Source organism: Centropristis striata, chromosome 14, assembly GCF_030273125.1.
Source record: "Centropristis striata isolate RG_2023a ecotype Rhode Island chromosome 14, C.striata_1.0, whole genome shotgun sequence".
NCBI lineage: Eukaryota > Metazoa > Chordata > Actinopteri > Perciformes > Serranidae > Centropristis > Centropristis striata.
Window position 1 is genome coordinate 18438598 of NC_081530.1, and position 19759 is coordinate 18458356.

Genomic DNA, 19759 nt, shown 5'->3' on the forward strand with positions numbered 1-19759 from the left:
TAGAGCCACGGGGTTAACCAATTCTATTGGATTGATTGTTTGTTCTTCTTTCCATGTGCTTTAACTATCAACCAGGATAAATAGGCTCTACGGCTAATCTATTCCTACCTAGATCAGCGGGGTAAGACAAAGAAGCATGCTAGGACCACAGCAGGAGTTTATCACTCTGGCACTCCGTCCAGCATTAGTAAAGAGCAGCGATTTGTTTTGAGAGAATCAGGCCATGATTGGGAAATGAGAGAAGTTGAAGGAGGCTTAAGTAACAAAAATGTGTTGAAACTTTTGTCCTCAGCTCTTTTCTTTGACTGACAATGTCGACAGTAAATCAGATTACATTTTAAGATCGATATTAAACATCAATTAAGTGGCTTCATTTCAATCTGAATTAATGATGTACCAATATATTCGGTCTTGTGCCGAGTCCTATAGGAGATATTTGTCCCCAAAGTTTACTGGCAAATTGTGGCGATTTGAAGAGCATTTTATTGGGTTTATTACATTATTTGGTTTTATCATGTGCTTCTTTTTTAACACAGGAAACCCTATTTGATAGTTCTAAGAAGTTTGTTCTCAGAAGTCCCTTTTTTTGTTGTCTCCGCACCACAAGAATGTGGAATTATTATGTGGAATTGTTATATCAATAATTTAATTTATATGTGCAATATTCTCTTTCATATCTAACTGCTGACTCTGTCTACATTGTATATGGTGTTCATAAGTTTATTTTAATTTAAATTGTTAATACTTTTTATATTTCTACTTGTTTGTACTGTAAATTGTTAATACTTTATATATTTTACTTGTTTATTTGCTTATATTTCTAGTTTATACTGCTGTTTACTATTTATTGTTTTTTGCTATCCACTTTGCTGCTGTAATTCTTGAAATTTCCCCGTTGTGGGACCAATATAAAGTAAATCTAAATCTTAATAATTATAGTCATTGAATGCCGTTTTGAGGGACTTTTTTAGCTCCTATTTTGGAGTAGGTACTCTCCCGGCACAAGAGCCAGCACTGGCAACTGTCATTGTGAAAAACTTGTTAGCCGTGTAAACAACAGACACCAAAAAACTATAGCTTGTCATTAAAAAATATTGGACCGACAATGAAATCTAGATTTTACTAAGCATATAGGCGAAGGGAAAAAATGTTGCCGATCTGACAACTATTTAGCCTGTGGGGGCAGCGGAGAATATTTCTGGGGTTCTGTTGTAGCCAGCAGCTGATAAGCAGATAACAAATACAACAGATTTAAATTAAATTGTCATCCAACGAATGCTGAGTTTGGTTATGAAATAGCAGTTAGACCAATGCTTTGTGCCTCATATGAAATGTTTACCTGCATGCAATTGAGGTCAGCTCAAACATGATTGATTGGTCAGTACTAAAAATGGACACCAAACCACCACTGCCTACACAAAAAACATTACCTACAGATATTGCATCCATGTGCAGATATTGGTTTATAGCAGGCATGTCCAAACTATTCCATAAAGGGCCACGCTGCTGCAGATTTTTGTTCCAACCAATTAAGATCACACCTGATTCTAGTGGTGGGGGGAAAAAAATCGATACAACATAGTATCACAATATTTTGTGTTTTATATCGATTCATGGCCACTAAGTATTGATATTTTTTCCTGGTCACTTTAGGCACCATGTGAGTCAGGATATCGTGTTCGGAAGTCGAAATAACGATGCAAAGTTAGGTTTGATTAAAAAGAATTCAGTTTAAAAAAGTTTGAGAAAATGCTGCAGTTGTTGTCGTCCATACATGTTTGATATCGGTTCAGTTCGGTTCAGTTCCGTTTGACTGAATACTTTGTTGGTCTCGGTTGACTGTGGGTCAAATAACTATTTCATTGTGGAGAAATAAAAGGATGTGAAGTGAGATGAATATCTGACGAAACAATTCTTGATTTAATTTAATTTTGTGGACACAAAATGCAGTTAAACAATTAAATCACAATATATTGTATAGCAATATTCACCATATTGCAAAATGCTTAAAATCGCAATAATATTGTATCGTGACTCAAGTATCGGGATGAAATCGTATCGTGGGGCCTCTGGTGATTCACACCTCTACCTGATTCTACTGATCGGCTGTTTGAACCATGAGATTAGTTGATTAAATGACTCGTGCTTGTTGTGTTTTTGGCCCTTTCTGCAATAGTTTGGACATAAATGTGATCTTCAGTGAGTCTGGACACCTACCTGTCTTGTCTGTTAGCAGATAGACGAGGCGGCCCAGTTCTTCTGGGATGGTGCTGGTTCTCACGACAGTGCCGGGGATGTTTTCGTCCTTCATGATCATCCAGCCGTAGGCCGACTTCCCCATGTCCAGGTTTACACGCAAACTACACATGGGGGAAACAAAAGCTGTAATCTATCACAGATAAACGCATCATAGTAAAACTGCATCAGGACAGCAAAAAAAATCTGAATTAAATATTTGGTATGTCTTCTGAAAAAGAAGCAGATGGGGAGCTTTTGGTTTCAAAGCAGCGAAGGAAGGTTTTCTAATTTAATTTATGCATTTATTTTTTCCATTTGAGACACAATGTCCTGCTTGGAAAAAACATATCACTGCACAGCCATAATTATTTGGCTGGTGGTCACAAAATAACAAACAACAACAGCATCTCAAAGAATGAGGAGAATCACAATGTACCTGATGGGGATGATATAAGAGAAGAGGACGACAAATCGGAAAAGGTTGCGGAACCAAGGACCCACAAACCCCTGCAGCGCCACCATGACCACAGACAGAACCACCTGGGCCAGGAACAGGGCCTTGGTGAGGCGGTTGAGCTCTAGATCCAGCAGGCCGACCTACGGTGACAAGAGGTCAGAGGTGAAAACTGCAGATGTCACAGCATCAGTGTCTTTCTCTGTAAGCAGGTTAGCATGGAATTAATTAGAACGATAATCTTGTGGGTCTTAGATTTGGTCCATTCTTCACTTCATAGCTCGAGGACTGTGACGTTTTCCTTCAATGGGTATCACACAATTCACAAACTCACAATATTAAGTCCAGACTGGAGATTTAGAGTAAACATTTTTATCCTTTTTATCCTTTTTCTGACAGCTTATACTAGAGAAGACTCTTTGTAACTTCCCCATCTGCTCCGAAAGCTTTACAATATGCTACACAGAGAGAAAAAACAAAGCCAATGAAAGACATTCTTAGCTGCAGGCTTTTATCATGCAAACCATGTGTACGACATAAATACGTTTATTGGTGGCACTATTTGTGGTGAACTACAAGCTGCATTATTGTCACGCCGGAGTATTGTCCTTGAATGCAACAGAAGGTCAAAAGGCCCAAAAAATAGATAAAGTTCCCATATTGAGATGGCTTTCGGGGGAAAAAAAGACAAAAAAAAGGGGTCAGAGTTGTCTTTTATTTTTCGAGTGTATCTCCCAGCCAATGGAGCATGTGGGAAAAAGATGTCAAATAAAGAAGTGCCCTTCCCCTTTCTGGCAGCGCTCACAGCAAAGCCCTGTACACAGAGGGCTTTCTTCTGACGCACCACGCTTACAAAAACAGCAGAACATAACATCTCTCCTCCCTCAAATAAAGGAACTGCTCTGAAAAGGAGGGGAGGGGGCAAGCACATATAAAAAGCAGCAAAATTCCTCCACTGCCTAAACCCCCACCAAGCCCATTCCCCTGAGGACTGGGAGAGCTGGGAGACCAGTGTGACTGATTTATCAGTTGCTGTTAAACTCCCAGTAGCAGAGTGTGGAGAAGGGAAGGGTAAGGGGAGTGGGTGGGTGGGTATCTCCCCACCCCGCTGCCTCACTACATGGTTCATGGTTGAGCTATTGAGAAAAATAGGGGGTTTGGGTGGATTAAAATGAAGAAAAATTAAGACAGAGAGCACAGTGCATGCCTGAAAAGCAAAGGATCCCCTTCTGCTTGAACAATGGCAAGTCTAAATTTTCCAAGCCTTGCCGGGGATCAGATGAAGTCATTATTCATTCAGTCAAGGGGGGAAAAAGGACTCAATTACCTCAACCTAAAGATGCTATCAATGAATTAAAAAAAAGTGCATATTTTACTCCATTCATCTCCAAGCCATTAAAAGTGAAAGGAATGATTCGATCTGCCTGTGTGGCTTGTATTTTAGCATGTGTGTGAAATCTGATGAAGAATTGCAGCCCCGGGACATGAATATTCATCGAGTTAAAACCAAAGAATATCAGGACTTCGGTCGGTAAATAGTGCATTGTTTGGTGCTCGAGACACAAACGGCAAATCGAGGAAGTCAAGAAAATAAACTGAAATTGATTCCTTGAGATTTCAGTAAACAACTTTAAGTTTCTCATTTTTTTTGAGAGAGAGACATGTGAAAAGAGCAAAGTATTGGGACTTGGATATGTACTTCAAACAAACAGCCTCTTGTCAAATGACATTGTTCTGCCTCTTTACTCAGACAGAGGTCTGTCTAACAACAACGAGACAAAGAGTGAATCTATGTCTGACGTCCTGTCAGATTGATCAAGTGCAGGCATTGTCCTGGCCGGTGTCACAACAGATTATATGAGGCCAAAACGTTCTCGCGACTTTAGCCACACTGTATCGACTTTCTCCCCCAATCTCCAGTCTCCATATTGGCACTTCTGACATCATCTCCTTGAAATATTGAATTCCTCTCAACTGTCGAGCTTACACAAAACAGTGGCCCCCGACGTTCGACCGGCCACATCAGCGTTCTTAATAAAAGACACCGGTGTCAAAACTGTGCTGCAGTAGAAAAGGGCCACAGCGAGCTTCAGTGGTGCAGACTGTTGTAGGTGATAACTTTGTGTGTAGAAGTCACTGCGTGGCGGATGCACCGCAGCAGAAACACCGCCTCTGAAGCTCGCCTCTATCAGTTGACCCGTGTCTATCTAGCTCAACCATCTTACAGGTAAAATCTTATATTTAGAACCAGATTTTCATTAATCTCCTCAATCTGGGGACAAAACACTCGATGGGGATTCTGTGGGATTAACTTTCTGCTGAAAATGTCATTTAAATCCTCAGTTAGTTAATTTCCCTTTTGGTTAATTAGCAACTGGCGCTGACCTTTTGCATTGACAGGTCCAACTTTATCTAGAAAGTCAAGGTTAAAAAACCACCTCGCCATGGTGATTGATTAGTGATTAGAGGCAGGGGGAAAAGCAATGGCATGAGGGGAACTTGGAACAGATGTTACTTTGTGTGAGGTGTTTCACCCTCTGCAGCTTTTACAAAACATTTAAGTTTATGCTGCTTAAAGGCTACCTGTCTACCTGACAGGCCTTTAATAGTCTGTGTTCATGCTTTGGGAAATGCAATGCAAAAAAATCTTAATTTATCAGGTTTGCCATGATGTAAAACCTTTATTGTCTGATTCTCAAAATCAGTGCAAATTTATCAGTGTGTGCAGAATTTCAAGAAATCATATATTGTGATACATAATTACATCATCTAAATTGATAATAACAAGCACATTAAACTAAAAAATTTTTTTTAAATGTGTATTTTTTAAATTCACACAGGAGTACACAAAAAATAAGCTTTACCATGTAGTAATTTCATGTTTCAAGTGTATTTGTTTAATGAATTACCAAAAATCTTGTCATATTGTGACATATATCGCTATTGAGATATGATGTTTCGGGATACAAGATTTTGGGTATATCGTTCAGATTTACTCAGAAGTGCATTTTAGTGTTAGAGGCGAATATATTTATTTGTGGGCTTTTTCTGCAATGTTTTAAAATGTTATACATCACACTTTTAAACACATAATTTGCTATTTGAATAAAGAAAAGAATATCTTCACATTTAAACCATCTGCAGCCAATAACTTCTAAAACAAATCACAGAACTTGTCGAGTTCCCTGCAGAAACACAAAAACTAAAAAAGTATTCACCTTGTTCTTGGCATAGGACGTGTTCAGTACGCTTCTGGTCTCTTTGCCTGTGTAGATCACCACCCCTATCACCGTGCCTGCCAAGGAGAGAGACAAGGAAAGTAATGCTGCTCATTAACTGCACCCCACCCCCACCATCTCTCCCTCTCTCTCTCTCTCTCTCACACACACACACACACACACACACACACACACACACACACACACACACACACACACACACACACACACACACACACACACACACACACACACACACACACACACACACACACACACACACACACACACACACACACACACACACACACACACACACACACACACACACACACACACACACACACACACACACACACACACACACACACACACACACACACACACACACACACACACACTCATCTTGGTCAAGTAAGATGAACTGCATGAGAGGAAACACAATAAGGCTGAGCTGAGGCAGTTTTGTCTCATTGCCACTCAAGCCAACAGACAGGAGTTTAATACGCTTAGACTCTCAGGGCCTTCAGCCACCCTATGGAAGCTCATAAAACCTGATCAATACACTGCCATCTTTATTTGCCAATTCATTACGGTGGCCTTATTACAAAGGATTAATGAGTCATTAATATTAAATGAGCTTAATGGGAGAGCAAAGGCAATAATAAACCTAAATACAGCCCCTGAAATCCCCAAACTATAAAAATGGCAAGGAAGTTAAAAATGGGCAGAAAACAAAAAGGAGGAAAGTGAAGTGCAGACAGAGAGAGAAAGAATAAAAAGAGAGACCAGCGGCTACAGGACCTGAGGAGAAAGGTGATGAATAGCTCTCGTTGACTTCTAACTTCAGAAATATTGAGCAATGTGACAAATGGTTTGCAGCTCAGCATGTGGAGGGGCTTCAATTTGAATATGCGAACAACTAATTCTCTTGTCACAGCTGGACTGGGGCCTATAAAGGAGTGAACGCACCGTGATCCGGGCCAGTTCAAGTGCCCAGAATGCCACTGTAGAGGCCATGAAGTGTCTGTCAAGGAGAGGCTTGTGAGGGACAATGACATTCCCAAGCAGAGATGATGTAAGGGGTCTAAGTCAGGCTTTTTGTGCGCGAGAGAGAGAGAGTGTGTGTGTGTGTGTGTGTGTGTTTGTTCTTCTGGTCAAGGTCATGCCAGAGGGGAGAGCAACACCGCAAATCAATGGTGTGGCCATCGCTGGGAGCGTCACAAACACTCTCAACTGACACAAGCGTTTCTGTGGGGAATCGCTAAGTTGGAGCGAGGGAGGATTACCTCAACGGTGGGTATTCTCAGAGTTCTTCCAACAAGCACACAGCAGTATCAAGTCAAACGGCTTCAAGGTTTAATGGTCGGATTCTTTGTGCAACTTCAGTAAAGGCAGAAAAACACTGTGCAACGATGAGTAGGGACTGATGACTAGAGCCTGGCAGATATGGGATTTTTAGACTGATGCCGATACTGATTTTAGAGGGGGACATTCATCGATATCTGATGTGGTAGCTGATATAATCATTTTTTTAAATGAAATGCAAATAGATGATTTTCCACTCAAATGTACTCAGGGCGCTTCTATCTCAAACGTGAACGTTTATTTATTTATTTAATAACATTTAGCACTGTTATATATTACTATTAATTATACAAACAATGTATTTCATTGTCAGACAATATTATAAATGATACCTGAGAAAATAAAGAATAAATAGGAAAAAAATTAACAGCTAAATAAACATCATTACTGTTGAGTTTCAGTCAATTGCTGACTTAAAAAATAAATAAATAACACCATTTGTAAGTCACACCAAGTAACATTTTCTGTATTCTATATTGTGTAAAAAAGTTTCCATAATAGCACATATTGTACAGTATATATACGGTTAGGCCTTTGATAGGCCAATATCGGCCAATAATATTGGTCAGCTGATATATCTGTGAGGCTCTACTAGTGACTGGTTTTGTTTCTATTAAAAAGTTGCACAGGTTTTAAGACATCAACTACATTTATGTGAATATGAATGTGTCTCTTCTGACGAACGTTTACTCTGCTGTGTGCCACTCTGGTGGGTGGAGTTCAACAAGAGCCCCCGTCTGGACTTAAACCAGGATCGTTGAGGTCAGTGATTCTCAATATGGGGTCTGGGGAAACTCAGGGGCCCATGCCACTCTGTCTGGAGGTCCATGAAAAGTTTTGAGATTCATTAGTTTAAATAACATGCTAATAAAAAATGATTTGTTGTGTTTTTTAAGGCTTCATAGTTAAACTAATAAAGTAAATACATTTTTACACCTAAAAGTTTTTATTCTAATGAAACGATTTAGTCTTTACTTTTTTGATGGAGTGATCGCAATGTAATGGTGGGTCATTAAACATTTTTATGATAGTTTTACTTTTTTTTAATTTTTATTGAATAAATTAAAATTGCTCATAAAACAGATGGAAGCATACCTTTAGATTCATAAAGAGAGTATTCTAATGTAGTCTAAGTTTTTCAAATACATCCTGACAACCATTATAGAGATTCAATGGGCAGCCATACAGACCAAACATCTAACTGAACATAAACACAGTCAGCTACTCTACAGTGTTTCTGGGAACCGACACGCTATGGCTGCAAGGCATCGTCTCGGAAGATCTTATATTTAATTTCAGGATAAAAACAGACTTGAAAGAAAAGTTGTCATTCACTTACCAGAGGCAACGACTGTGCTCGCCCAGAGAGTGTTCTCAATGCTCAGACTCTCGTGGATCTGTGGGTCCGTGTCTTCCTGCAGTGGAGATAGAAAAGAAACTCATAACTTCACAATTTGTGTATCTTTGTTTCGACTTGCATGCCGGTATTGTACACAGTATAACAGGGCAGCCATGTTTGAAACTTTTCCTTAACTAATGCTATAGTGAGTAAATTGAAGGCATTGTAGTTAAAAAGTTAACAGGTAATGTCAGCACAAAACGCACATTCAAGACAAAAATGTACATATTTTAGCAGGACGAACACATATAATTAAAACATTAATGTTACAGGTTTGTTAGATGTGTAAATATGATTAAAGTGACAGTGTTCATGTAGATTTTAACTCTAAGAGGTCCCTCATTAAAACACTTTGTAATTTATTTGAGGTTCTTTTCTGCCTAACAAAGTGGCAGGGGAGGGATATTTCTTGAAAGAAATACCTCAAGGTTGTGAATTTATCTCTGCAATTTGCTGACTTCTAATTAGTATTTTTCAGTGTGGCCTTGGAGGAAATAGGAAAACACAAAGCCAAGACCATAGAGGCATTAATTTTGCTTTTAGACGTTAAAGATAGATGTTTATTACATTTGAGTTGCTGTTAGCTTTTTAGGGTCACACTTTTTTTTATGTTTTATGTGTTTTACAGGAATATATAATATATTTTTGGTAGTTTTAAACCCTATTCTGAAACCAAATTTTACACAAAACAGTAAAATGCACACTTAAAGAATCTATTTTATTATTTATTTGGGCCTTTTCTTTTTGGTTTGGGCAAAACACTTCACAAAAAGGCAAACAAAATTCTACTAGGAAAAAATAAATAAATAAATAAATAATCCGTACAGAAGAGAGGAAAACGAGCTCAGTCGAGAGTGCAAACAGCCTGAGCTGAATGTCCGGGCTCTGCTGTGCCATTAATTTTCACAAGCACCTGACACAGTTGTGCAGACTGTAGCAATACAGTGGTCCCTTTATCAATACTTTCACTAGATTTGGCATGGCGATAGAGGCTCCTTTTAAAAACAGTATAGAGAGTGCACGTAGATGAGATTTCAGTGATAAATAAGCCCCTGGAGAGCCTCTTGTTTCACCCTCCCCCCCTCCTGCTTTACCCCTCTCTCTTAAATAAAGACGAAAGCTGAAAATGGCTTGAGTCAGGAGTGCAGAGTCAAGGCTCCAGTTTCGGCTCAAATTGCCTGCCTGATATGATAATTATGATACCTAAGCACCCACATCCTGTCAATCCACTCAAACATGGGAAGAGGTGCATGAAAAATAAATGGCAGGTTGCAGAGTGCTCGACCGCTGTGACATTGGCTTCATACCACGGTGTTCATAACTGCACAGGGTCTCAATAAAGACCGCAGAAACAAAGCCACCATATCCGTCTCGAGGAGAAAAAAAAGGAAAAAAGAAACCCTCATAAATAGGTAAGTTCATTTGCTGCGGATCTGTGGGAACCCATTTTTTTCCCATCCTGCTCAGACTAAAAGCACACGCTATGCAAAGGAAGGCCGCGGAGGATGAATGAGCGGAGGAAGTGCTCGCTCACTAAGCCTGGTGTGTGGCCAAGAGTGAAGACGGGCCACAAAGCCTCCCTTTGTACTGGAGCTCTCCTCTCTGTGGGGGCTGCGCTAATCTGCTATTAATAAAAAAAAAAAAAAAAAGAAAGGAAAAAAAAAAATCACTGAGCAACAAGCAGGACGGGATGGATGGAGCTGCGAGAACCTGCCTGTGATGTAAGAGGTACGCCTGCTGGAGATAACAACGGGCCCGGACGGACACACAAGCTCTCATTGTTGCTGCTTGTCAACACACTGCAGCGATACACATCTTCTGTGTCAATCCAGTTTCTATAGAGGAAAACTCTGCATGTGTTTAACAGGTTATAAAAATGTCAACGAGCTACTGTACCCTTGTGAAGTTCCCCTCAAAGCTGTGGATGTCCAGCTGAGGCTTCTGGGCGTAGACGTAGGCGCTGATGGAGAAGAGATCCTGGGACAAGGAGACGATAAAGGACTCACTATTAATGAATCAATAAAAGTCACACACAGCTGGAGATTCTTTTACAATACAGGGACCTTTTTTCTTGGATGCTGTTACTTTAAATATTCTTTCATATTTGAAGTTTATTAACATTACAACCCTTAAAGTCACTTTAGATGAGCATCAACTAAATGATTTAAATGATATAAATGTATTTGAGCAGGAAAATTAATTCATGAGGAAATAAACTTAAGGTAAGGTCTACTTACTATGAGAACATTCAACCAGATCTCATGGTTTTTTAGTTTTCATGGAGCAGCCTGATCTCCTAAAATGTATGTTCCTATACAACTAAACTGTATTGTCAATTATGTTGTGAGGGATATATACATATTTTCTCCCAGAATACGTTTGTTTTTTAACATATTTCAAATAAGCAAAGTCCACATAAAATTGTGTAAGTACAGATACAAAAAAAGTCAACAATTAATTATCTTAACTTACATGTTAAATTAACAAATGGCTCAAAAGAATTTAATTTAAGAGCTGATATCTAGCCATTTTCCATGGTTTTCTTGATAATAACCAAAATCATTACCAAGAAAACCATGGAAAATGTCTAGATATTAGCTCTTAAATTAAACTCTTATGAGCTATTTTTGTTGTTGTCATTATATCTGTCCAAACAAATGTACCTTTAGTTGTACCTGGCATTAAAATGAACAAGAAATTGAAGAAAACAAGGGTGGTCTAATCATTTTTTCCATGACTGTATGTTAAAGCAACCTCAAAAGAAGGCACACTGAACCATAGATTTTCAATCATCTGTTTCTCTCAGTGATCACAACAACTAAGACTGCAGTCTCTGGCCTGTTCAGCACCTTATATACCAGCCTTTTTTTGCACCAAGTGGAACAAAATTGATTGTAAATATTAAATTATTCAGGCCGGCAGCCTCTGCAGCGGCTAGGCAACCCTCAGTCATGCTCAGATAGTGTTCTCCTGGTGAGAACATGGACAGAGCGGTTAGAGAGGAGCAGGGAAGATTATTTTACTGAACCCCCAATGGAGAGTAGTGTTGCTCCAGCATTTCACAGAAGAAAGCTCTGAGACTCTGTGGCATCTTGGTGCAGTCAGAGGGATCAATGTGGCTGCTGAACAAACTGGACTCATTTAATGATTTACAGCAGACACAGAGGAATAATAACACTTCAGTCCAAATGAAGTCAGTTCTCTCAATGTGTTGGTAGCAGTAGTGGGATGTAACTAAGTACATTTACTCAAATACTGTATTTAAGTAAAATGTTGAGATACTTTATATGAGAATTTCCATTTTATGTAACTTTATACTTCTACATCACTACATTTTGAGGCAAATATTGTACTTTTTTACTACATTTAGCTGGCAGTTTTAGTTATTTTTCAGGGTTTCTCTGTTATTAAAAAGGTATAATATGTAACATTTCCACATTAAATGTCTTCCTCATCCTAATGACTAGAGCTATGTTATACATTTTGTTGATTCAGGACTTAAATTATCCCAACAAACCCAGAAATCTGTTATTATATTTAAAGTAACAGTATGTTTCATCTGGTCCCCTGTGAATGCCGTCATGAGGTTATACTGCCTCTATTTGCTCTAACTTCTGGAGAGCCACCAGAAACACCAAATTATGTCAGAAAATAATCATAAATCATGCAATGTCACAGAACTATACTCAGTAACAGTAATACAGCATTTTTTTCTGACACACAGCATAATTTATTTCATTAGCTGTATGCCATTTTGCAGCACAGTAACCTTTTCCAGAGATTTAAGATGAAAAACATGTTTTTAAATTAAAGCTCATAACAGTATATTATGAAGTTAAAATGTCATGAAAATGTAAAAACTGGTAACATAAATGCATAAACAATAATTATAATACAATAATATATTTAGAATATATAAAACAATCTGAGTTGCTCCATTCTGCATAACAAAAACTTTTACTTTTGATACTTTAAGTACATTTTAATGCTTATACTTTTGTACTTTTACTTCAGTAAGTTTTTCAGGACTTTTACTTGTCGTGGAGTAATTTCACAGTGTGGTATTAGTATGTTTGATCTTAGAATGACCACCTAGCTTAAGGGAATTTTCAAAGTAATATTAATATTATTAATCTGAGGTAACACTACACCGTTTGCGTGCTAAATGTTTACTGTTAGAAAAATTAAGCATCACTTTCTGCCTCAGAACAATCACATAAGAGCATCAAATTGACTTGACTCGTGATTAAAGGTGAGTTTAGGTGAGAAATTCTCGATTAAATAACTCCAAATTGAGTGGTAACAGTGTAAGAAGGTTGAATAGTTGAACAGAGGCTAAAGTGAAGACTATTCTTGCCATCTTCAGGACTCTTGAAATCCAATATGGATGCCACGGCTCAGTCATCAAATGACTTGCTGAAACTTTAATTCTCTGATCACATTAAGTGGCAAGAAAAAAACCCATCAACTCAACTTAAATCTTAAGTGTTGAGTATCGCCTCCAGTTAAAGGAAGCTGCTGTCAGGATCGGCCTGTTCCCGCTGTCTGTCATCAGTGATTAGGTTTCCATCACAGCCAGACGGCTTCATTTGATGAGCAATGCTTTTAGTGATAACACAACACTCATTCACAATCGGTTTGTCTGTTACCAGAGAGTCGCTACATCGTAATGTATCCGTACCCCCACTGCTGGTAGTCGCTGCGTGCAGCCGACAGCAACCTTCAGTTTCCAGTCGGTTTCTCCGTCCAGCTGATCGGTTCTGATGAAACATGAACCTGAAAAAAGGGCAGAAATGCTGTCAAGACTCTGGCTCTGTGTCTTTTACCTGATACAAAAGTGCATTTTACAGCTTATGAATTCGACTCTTTATTTGTAGGAGGTACACTGAGTTGCATAACCTCGCCTTCTCTGTGGTGGCCCCAAAGCTGTGGAGCAGCCTACCTCTCCAGGTCAGAGCTGCACAGTCTGTTGAGAACTTTAAAACATTTTTAAAAACCTATTTATTCTCCCTGCCGCACAGTCGCAGCTACAAAAAGACTCCTTGGCTTTTTTTTTTTTTTTACTTTTTATTCTTTTATTTCCTTTTTAACTCTAACTCTGTTTTTAAATTAAGTTTTATTATTGTTTTATTGTTTTATTGCTTTAGTATTATTTTATTGTTTTCATTGTTTTTATTTATTACTATATTTTTGTATGATTTTTATTGTGTTTTAATAACTACAGCACTTTGGTCAACTGATGTTGTTTTTCTATAAATAAACTTTGACTTGACTTAAATATCAAGAAAAGTTATTTTATTTTTTACTATAATCGAATTTACACAGAAAATTGATGATTTTGTATCATTTTAGATATTACAATACATTTCAGCATTAAATATTTGAATTTTTTGTGACTTTGGGAGGATTAGTTTGTCAAATTTGCTTGAAGTTTGTGTTGTTAAAGCTGTTAAATACAGTACAAATCAATCATTTTAAGTGTTGAAGCACTTCCTGATTTGATGATTAATAATGTGCTATGCTTGAGTATAATTTATGGATTTACGCTCAGAGATAAACCCCAACAGCTTCCTTTAGCAGTTGCATTTGTACAAGGCTTATATTTTCCGCGCTCCACAGCTAGCAGGCAAGCTCAGTGGTTTCTCTTAAATCTCTTCTAAAGGCTCACTTTTATCTAATGGCCTTCTCTTAATTATTTCCTTTTATTATCGTTGTATGATTACCTTGTTGAGAATGGTGATTTTTAAATTTTAAATTTTTTACGTTCAATGTCATTTCTTTTTGTGGTTTTACTTTGTTGTCGTCAGTAAATTGTATTTGATGTGATTTATTTCTGTTGTACAGCACCTTGTAACTCATTTTTGAAAGGTGCTATATAAATAAAGTTATTATTATCATTATTATTATTATATTTAGTTGGGTTCTAAGCAGCACTGAATGCAAAACAGAGCAATTCAATTGTTTGCGCCGCATGCACTTATATGCTTGTACCATGGTTTTGTTGTTTATTTAAATGTTGTGTTTTGTACTTTTGTATTCATATGAAACTGTGTACGTCTTATGATGCAAGATTTTGGAAAATATTCAGGTAAAATGCAAATGTGCCACATCTTTGTGAGAATTAAAAACATTAAAACATATTCAGCTTTAACATCACAGATAAAAAAATGTTACTACAATAAACTAGCACATGTGACAGAAGGTTATATAGCCTGTAGCACAACCCGGAGCATCTGTGTCTGCTGTGGACACCGCAGGGTCCGATAAACGTTGAGCAGTCGTGACCTGTATTGATCTGAGGTAATATTACATATGAAACTGATGGATGAGAGCAACTATTTGACAGAGAGGGTAAAGGGCAGCTATAAACCATCCCTGGAGGGTTAACTATGATGGAAAACATTAACACAAGGAGGATGATTCATGCTTTGCTTCCGCTGCAATGGCACTTCAGCTCCTTGCATAGCATCACTGGGATGTGTGTGTGAAAGATAAAGATGTGTTTGTGTGTGTGTGTGTGTGTGTGTGTGTGTGTGTGTGTGTGTGTGTTAGAGGCATAAAGACATCAACAACTCCCTGCCAAGCATATTGGCACATCAAAGATTGATGGAAATGATGTCCTCAGAACATTTCCTCCCAATGCCCCTTAGAAAAGAGCTGGGATCTGACGCAGCTCATTGATTAATTGGAATTTGCATCATCAGTCACTAGAAGAATGTGACATAAATCATATGAATCACAGGCTACCTTCGAGATGATGTCAAAGGACTGGAAGTGTGAGGGAAAAAAAATCACAATTCTCACCCAAATGATCTTGACACAGTTCTTTGAAGTGCCACGGGGCAGACAAAGTTCAACTGTAAGGCATTCTGTCTGTTTTAGTATTTTTGCATAACTATTCCATATTTTCAGCACTGTCCTGCTTCACATTAATAAAGTTACACGAACACTTCGCCTGCTCACCAGTTTTCTCAGACGTTCTCAGGAATATCATGTCTGCAGGAATCCTTTGGTTCTACAAAAAGAAAAGAAAAAAGCAACAACAAGAGTGTAAATGGCGACGTGTTACTGAGCACTGTGGCAGAAGCCCTTTGAATCTCCCTGAATAATTAAACAAGGTCAATACCTTGACCGGAGGGCGAAGGAGAAAGCGTTTTTTAAAAGTCTGTCTAACACACAGTAATGGAAATTAAACGTTCTGGCTGCAGCTACATTTCATGTTGGTTGAGCTGAAACTCAAGATCACACGCTTAACAGGTGAGAGGGAGTTTTATAGCATCAAAAGTGCTTTTCTTGGTTTCACAGTCAGAGTATAGAAAAACAGATAAACACGGTCAAGTGTTACTATTCAAAATCCTCTTTTTCATTATTTGGAGAAGGGGAAAATGTGTACCAATACATACAGATTTCAACCAAGACTTGAGTAAAATTATACTGAAACATCAGCAAAATTTGAAAAAATATGAAAAAATACTCCCTAAATTAACAAAAAGCTGAGAAGCTAGTGAAGTCATGCATCAGTAATTCTTCAGTGACTAGATTCTGTATTACACCAATTAACTTTCTAGTAATGAGTAACTCAAGTTAAGGCCTTTACACAACAGGGGTTGGACATATAAACGAGAAAAATTGCAACACACTTTGGAAAAATATTCTTCAGAAAAAAATGATGCATTTGTTACACTGTGTACATGTCTAGGGCTTTTATTGTGAGGAGTGAGAATGGAAGAAGTGGATCGCAGAAAAAGTTGAGCACTTTAAACATTTTTGAAAAAGTTGCTAATTGCTGCATAATATTTATAATCTGTGTGAAAGTACTCAAAACCAAATCAGAAAAAAATGTAGTAACGTGTGATTAAATCACAAGGAAAGCATCTAAATGCTGTCAGAATTGAGTAGTGTAACCACATCATACTTTTAACAGCTATTGCAGACAGGTGTTAAAGATAAAAGCAGCAGTAATTCTTACGTAGCAGAACTGCACCACTCCAACATTATTTTTTAGTGGAACTGGATTATAATCAGGCTACAGCAAAATGTAGGTAATGTGTTCAAATTATTAATAAATAAATTGATGCAGTCTCTGTTGGCATCATAACGTGTAGGCAAATGAATAGCTATTCACACATAAATAAGTATTCTGGAAAATAATAACCCACAAAACTGATCCTCTTAAAGTCAGTGCATGCAAAGATTTCTACATTAAACACTAAAAATTACCTTTTCAACGATGATCATGTCCCCAACTTGTATGTCTGAACTCTTTACTTGAATTTTACCTGAAGAAAAGGACAGATTCAAGGAAGATAAATGTGAAAGACAGCAGATAGTAAAGTAACTTCATTCTATAATTAGCCTCTTCATTTTTAAGATATACTGTGAATTTTTAAAAAGCTATGAAATAAAATGCAGATATTGATTTTCTGGTGCTTGAAAATGACGCTGACTCTTAAAACCACAACCCACTTTCTGCTATTGCTCTTCTCTTTCTCCCTCACCTTCTAACAGATTGATTACCTCCAGCATGATAATGTAATACCCCTCTGTTTTCATCTCTGGTCAGAGGCAGAGACAAAAACAGTGGCACAGAGGGTCACTCTCAATTATATCCCCTCAATATGCGCCACGACCCCTTCTTCTTCTTCTTCTGTGCTCACAAGCACACATGACTGTATACATGCACATGAGCACACAGAGTGAGAGCTACATCCTCAGCCACGGTCACAGATACCACACAGGGGGATTTCACCACACATTCAACAAAGGGACAGATCTTAGATCATACGGTCCTCAGAAACTGAGAGAGAAAAATCAATGCAATTACAGCGAAAAGAATGACTTCTGTTACAAGTGTAGATCCAGTGGAGTGGCCGTCTCTTAATTGCACGGGGAGAGCTTGGCGATAAACCGGAATATCCGTTATCATAATGTCAGCAAACAGTAACAGGCATGAGGATGGATTTCTGTCAGTGCTCTTTCTCACCTCGCACTGTGAGCTTGCTGTAGAGTTGAGAGTTCATCTCTTTGTCCCGCTGGTAGCGCCGCACTTCATCCACAGCTTCTCGCACCATCGTAACGGCTAACACAAAACCCTGAGAGACACAAGGAGTACGGCAAAACAGATCAATCACACCTTGATCATTTATCTCTATATATTTTTATAAAGCTTCAACCAAAAAGGAAATATCTAAAGCTTACTAAACATAGGAAAAGTTCAAGTCTAACTTTATTAACTCTATTAACCCCTCCCTTTATCATACATTATATCCATCCGTGGCCTTTCCCCTGACCTGTCCTGTACAGGAGCAGGAACAGAACAGACAGCTAGCTCCTATTTACAGATCCAGGGCTGTGTATGAACCCCAGATTTGTTTTCAGACACAGAACAGACAGCTAGCACACTATAAGGAGATATTTGCTGAATTTAACTAAACATTGTATCGGATTAGAATCGGTGACTCCACCTTTAATACAAAATTAAAGTCACTTAGTTAACTTTGGAAACTGTCAGTTGTTATATTAAATATATTAAGTAAATTCTCAAATCAGGTCAAACAAACTGTTTAAAGCGCTTTACCTCTTTCTCTAGCAATTTTAAACAGCTGGATCATCACAACAACACAAACCTGGAAACTGTAATTGTATTATTCTAAACTATTTCTATGGGATAAAAAACAACTATAAAGTTGTGTGTGTAAATATGCATGTGATCCATTTGGCTTTAGGTCTGCAACTAGAGAATGTAACATTTAATCTGAAAATAATTTTCTTGATTAATCTATTCATTCTTTAGTCTTAAAAATGTCAAAAACAGTAGGAAAAGAGCATGCCACCATTTCTCTGAGCCAAATGTGATGTCTTCAAATCACTTTTTTTTGCCTGACAAACAGCAAATACTGCAACCAGTACATTTTGGATTAAAAATACTGTAATAAGTAATCTAATCCAGCGATCCAAACTAGCACCAGGCACTTATCAGCACCAATACAATGAGCTGCAGGTGACAAATAGGACCTGCTCGCTTGTTTATGGTCTTTTTTATCATGTGCAGTTGTATGAAAAATATTTTGGCAGGTGAGTTTTTTCAGTTTACCAGCCCTTTGCAAATTGATCACAAAGTTAATTTTGGACCCTGACTAATCACTGGAGCTCTAACTGACTTTTATTGCATGTTGACATTAATTCATCACGATAAATTCAGTTTTAAATAAACAGAATTGGCTACAGTTACATACAAAAAACATTTTTGACATAAACTAAGGCAGACAAACTCAGAGAACAAAATATTCTACGTACAAATCAGTAAGAGTTTAAAAACTGAAGTGCATTTACCAGAGGGGCCCAGTACGTGTACAAATATCCGATTTTCAGTGATGGCACAAACTGGGAACAGGCCACCACCAGAAAGTAGAGATTGAGGAAGAACTTGAACTGCTGGTAGAGAACCTGAGAGGGGAGCAGAGAGAAGAGGAGGATTCAGCGAGGTGAGCGAACATGTCAGCGAGGTGAGTCAAAGACGACGACAGCTGCCAAGGAAGACAAAGAGGATGCAGCAGCAACAACAAAGCAGCACGGATGGGTTACTGTACGCGTTCCAAGGTGGAACGAGATACATGTTAATGCTGTTAACTTTACATTAACCTAATGGAAACTCTGATACTTTGAGAACTTCTGTTTCTAATGGCATTCAGGGGACAGATTTCACATGGTAACTTGGTGCCTAGAACAAACACAAGACAAACGGGACTGATAACCGCAATAATGAATGAAGCAGGAAAACAGGACAACTTTCTTAAACCGCACATACCAGAACGCCACCTGTGACTTACCGAGGGCTCTTTTACTAATGGGCTATCCATCAACGGGGACCCCTTAGTATTCTCTTCATCTAAGGTCAAATTTTGGATAATGTTTGCAATAATGAGAGTCTTACGTCTCGTCACAGATTATTAGAGACAATGCGATCAATGGACGGTGCTCGACAGTTAATGAACCCCCTGACCTTTAGGGAAAAATGCACACTGCTAAACTCAATTTGTGTGTATTTAATAATTCAACGTGGAGGGAGAAAAACAGAGCCGT

At 38.2% G+C, this 19759-nt stretch overlaps 1 protein-coding gene across 3 annotated transcripts in view; it reads right to left on the minus strand.

Moving 5' to 3' along the window:
* atp9b (ATPase phospholipid transporting 9B) overlaps positions 1-19759 on the minus strand; it is a 57644-nt gene that overhangs the window by 29009 nt on the left and 8876 nt on the right. For all 3 annotated transcript variants that reach the window (XM_059349526.1, XM_059349525.1, XM_059349527.1), the window contains 10 exons: positions 19010-19123; positions 17661-17769; positions 16898-16956; positions 15641-15692; positions 13359-13453; positions 10574-10654; positions 8618-8693; positions 5911-5987; positions 2675-2835; positions 2218-2360 (listed from right to left, as the gene is read on the minus strand). In XM_059349526.1, the coding sequence (XP_059205509.1) occupies positions 2218-2360; positions 2675-2835; positions 5911-5987; positions 8618-8693; positions 10574-10654; positions 13359-13453; positions 15641-15692; positions 16898-16956; positions 17661-17769; positions 19010-19123 (967 nt within the window). The remainder of the gene's footprint in view (positions 1-2217; positions 2361-2674; positions 2836-5910; positions 5988-8617; positions 8694-10573; positions 10655-13358; positions 13454-15640; positions 15693-16897; positions 16957-17660; positions 17770-19009; positions 19124-19759) is intronic.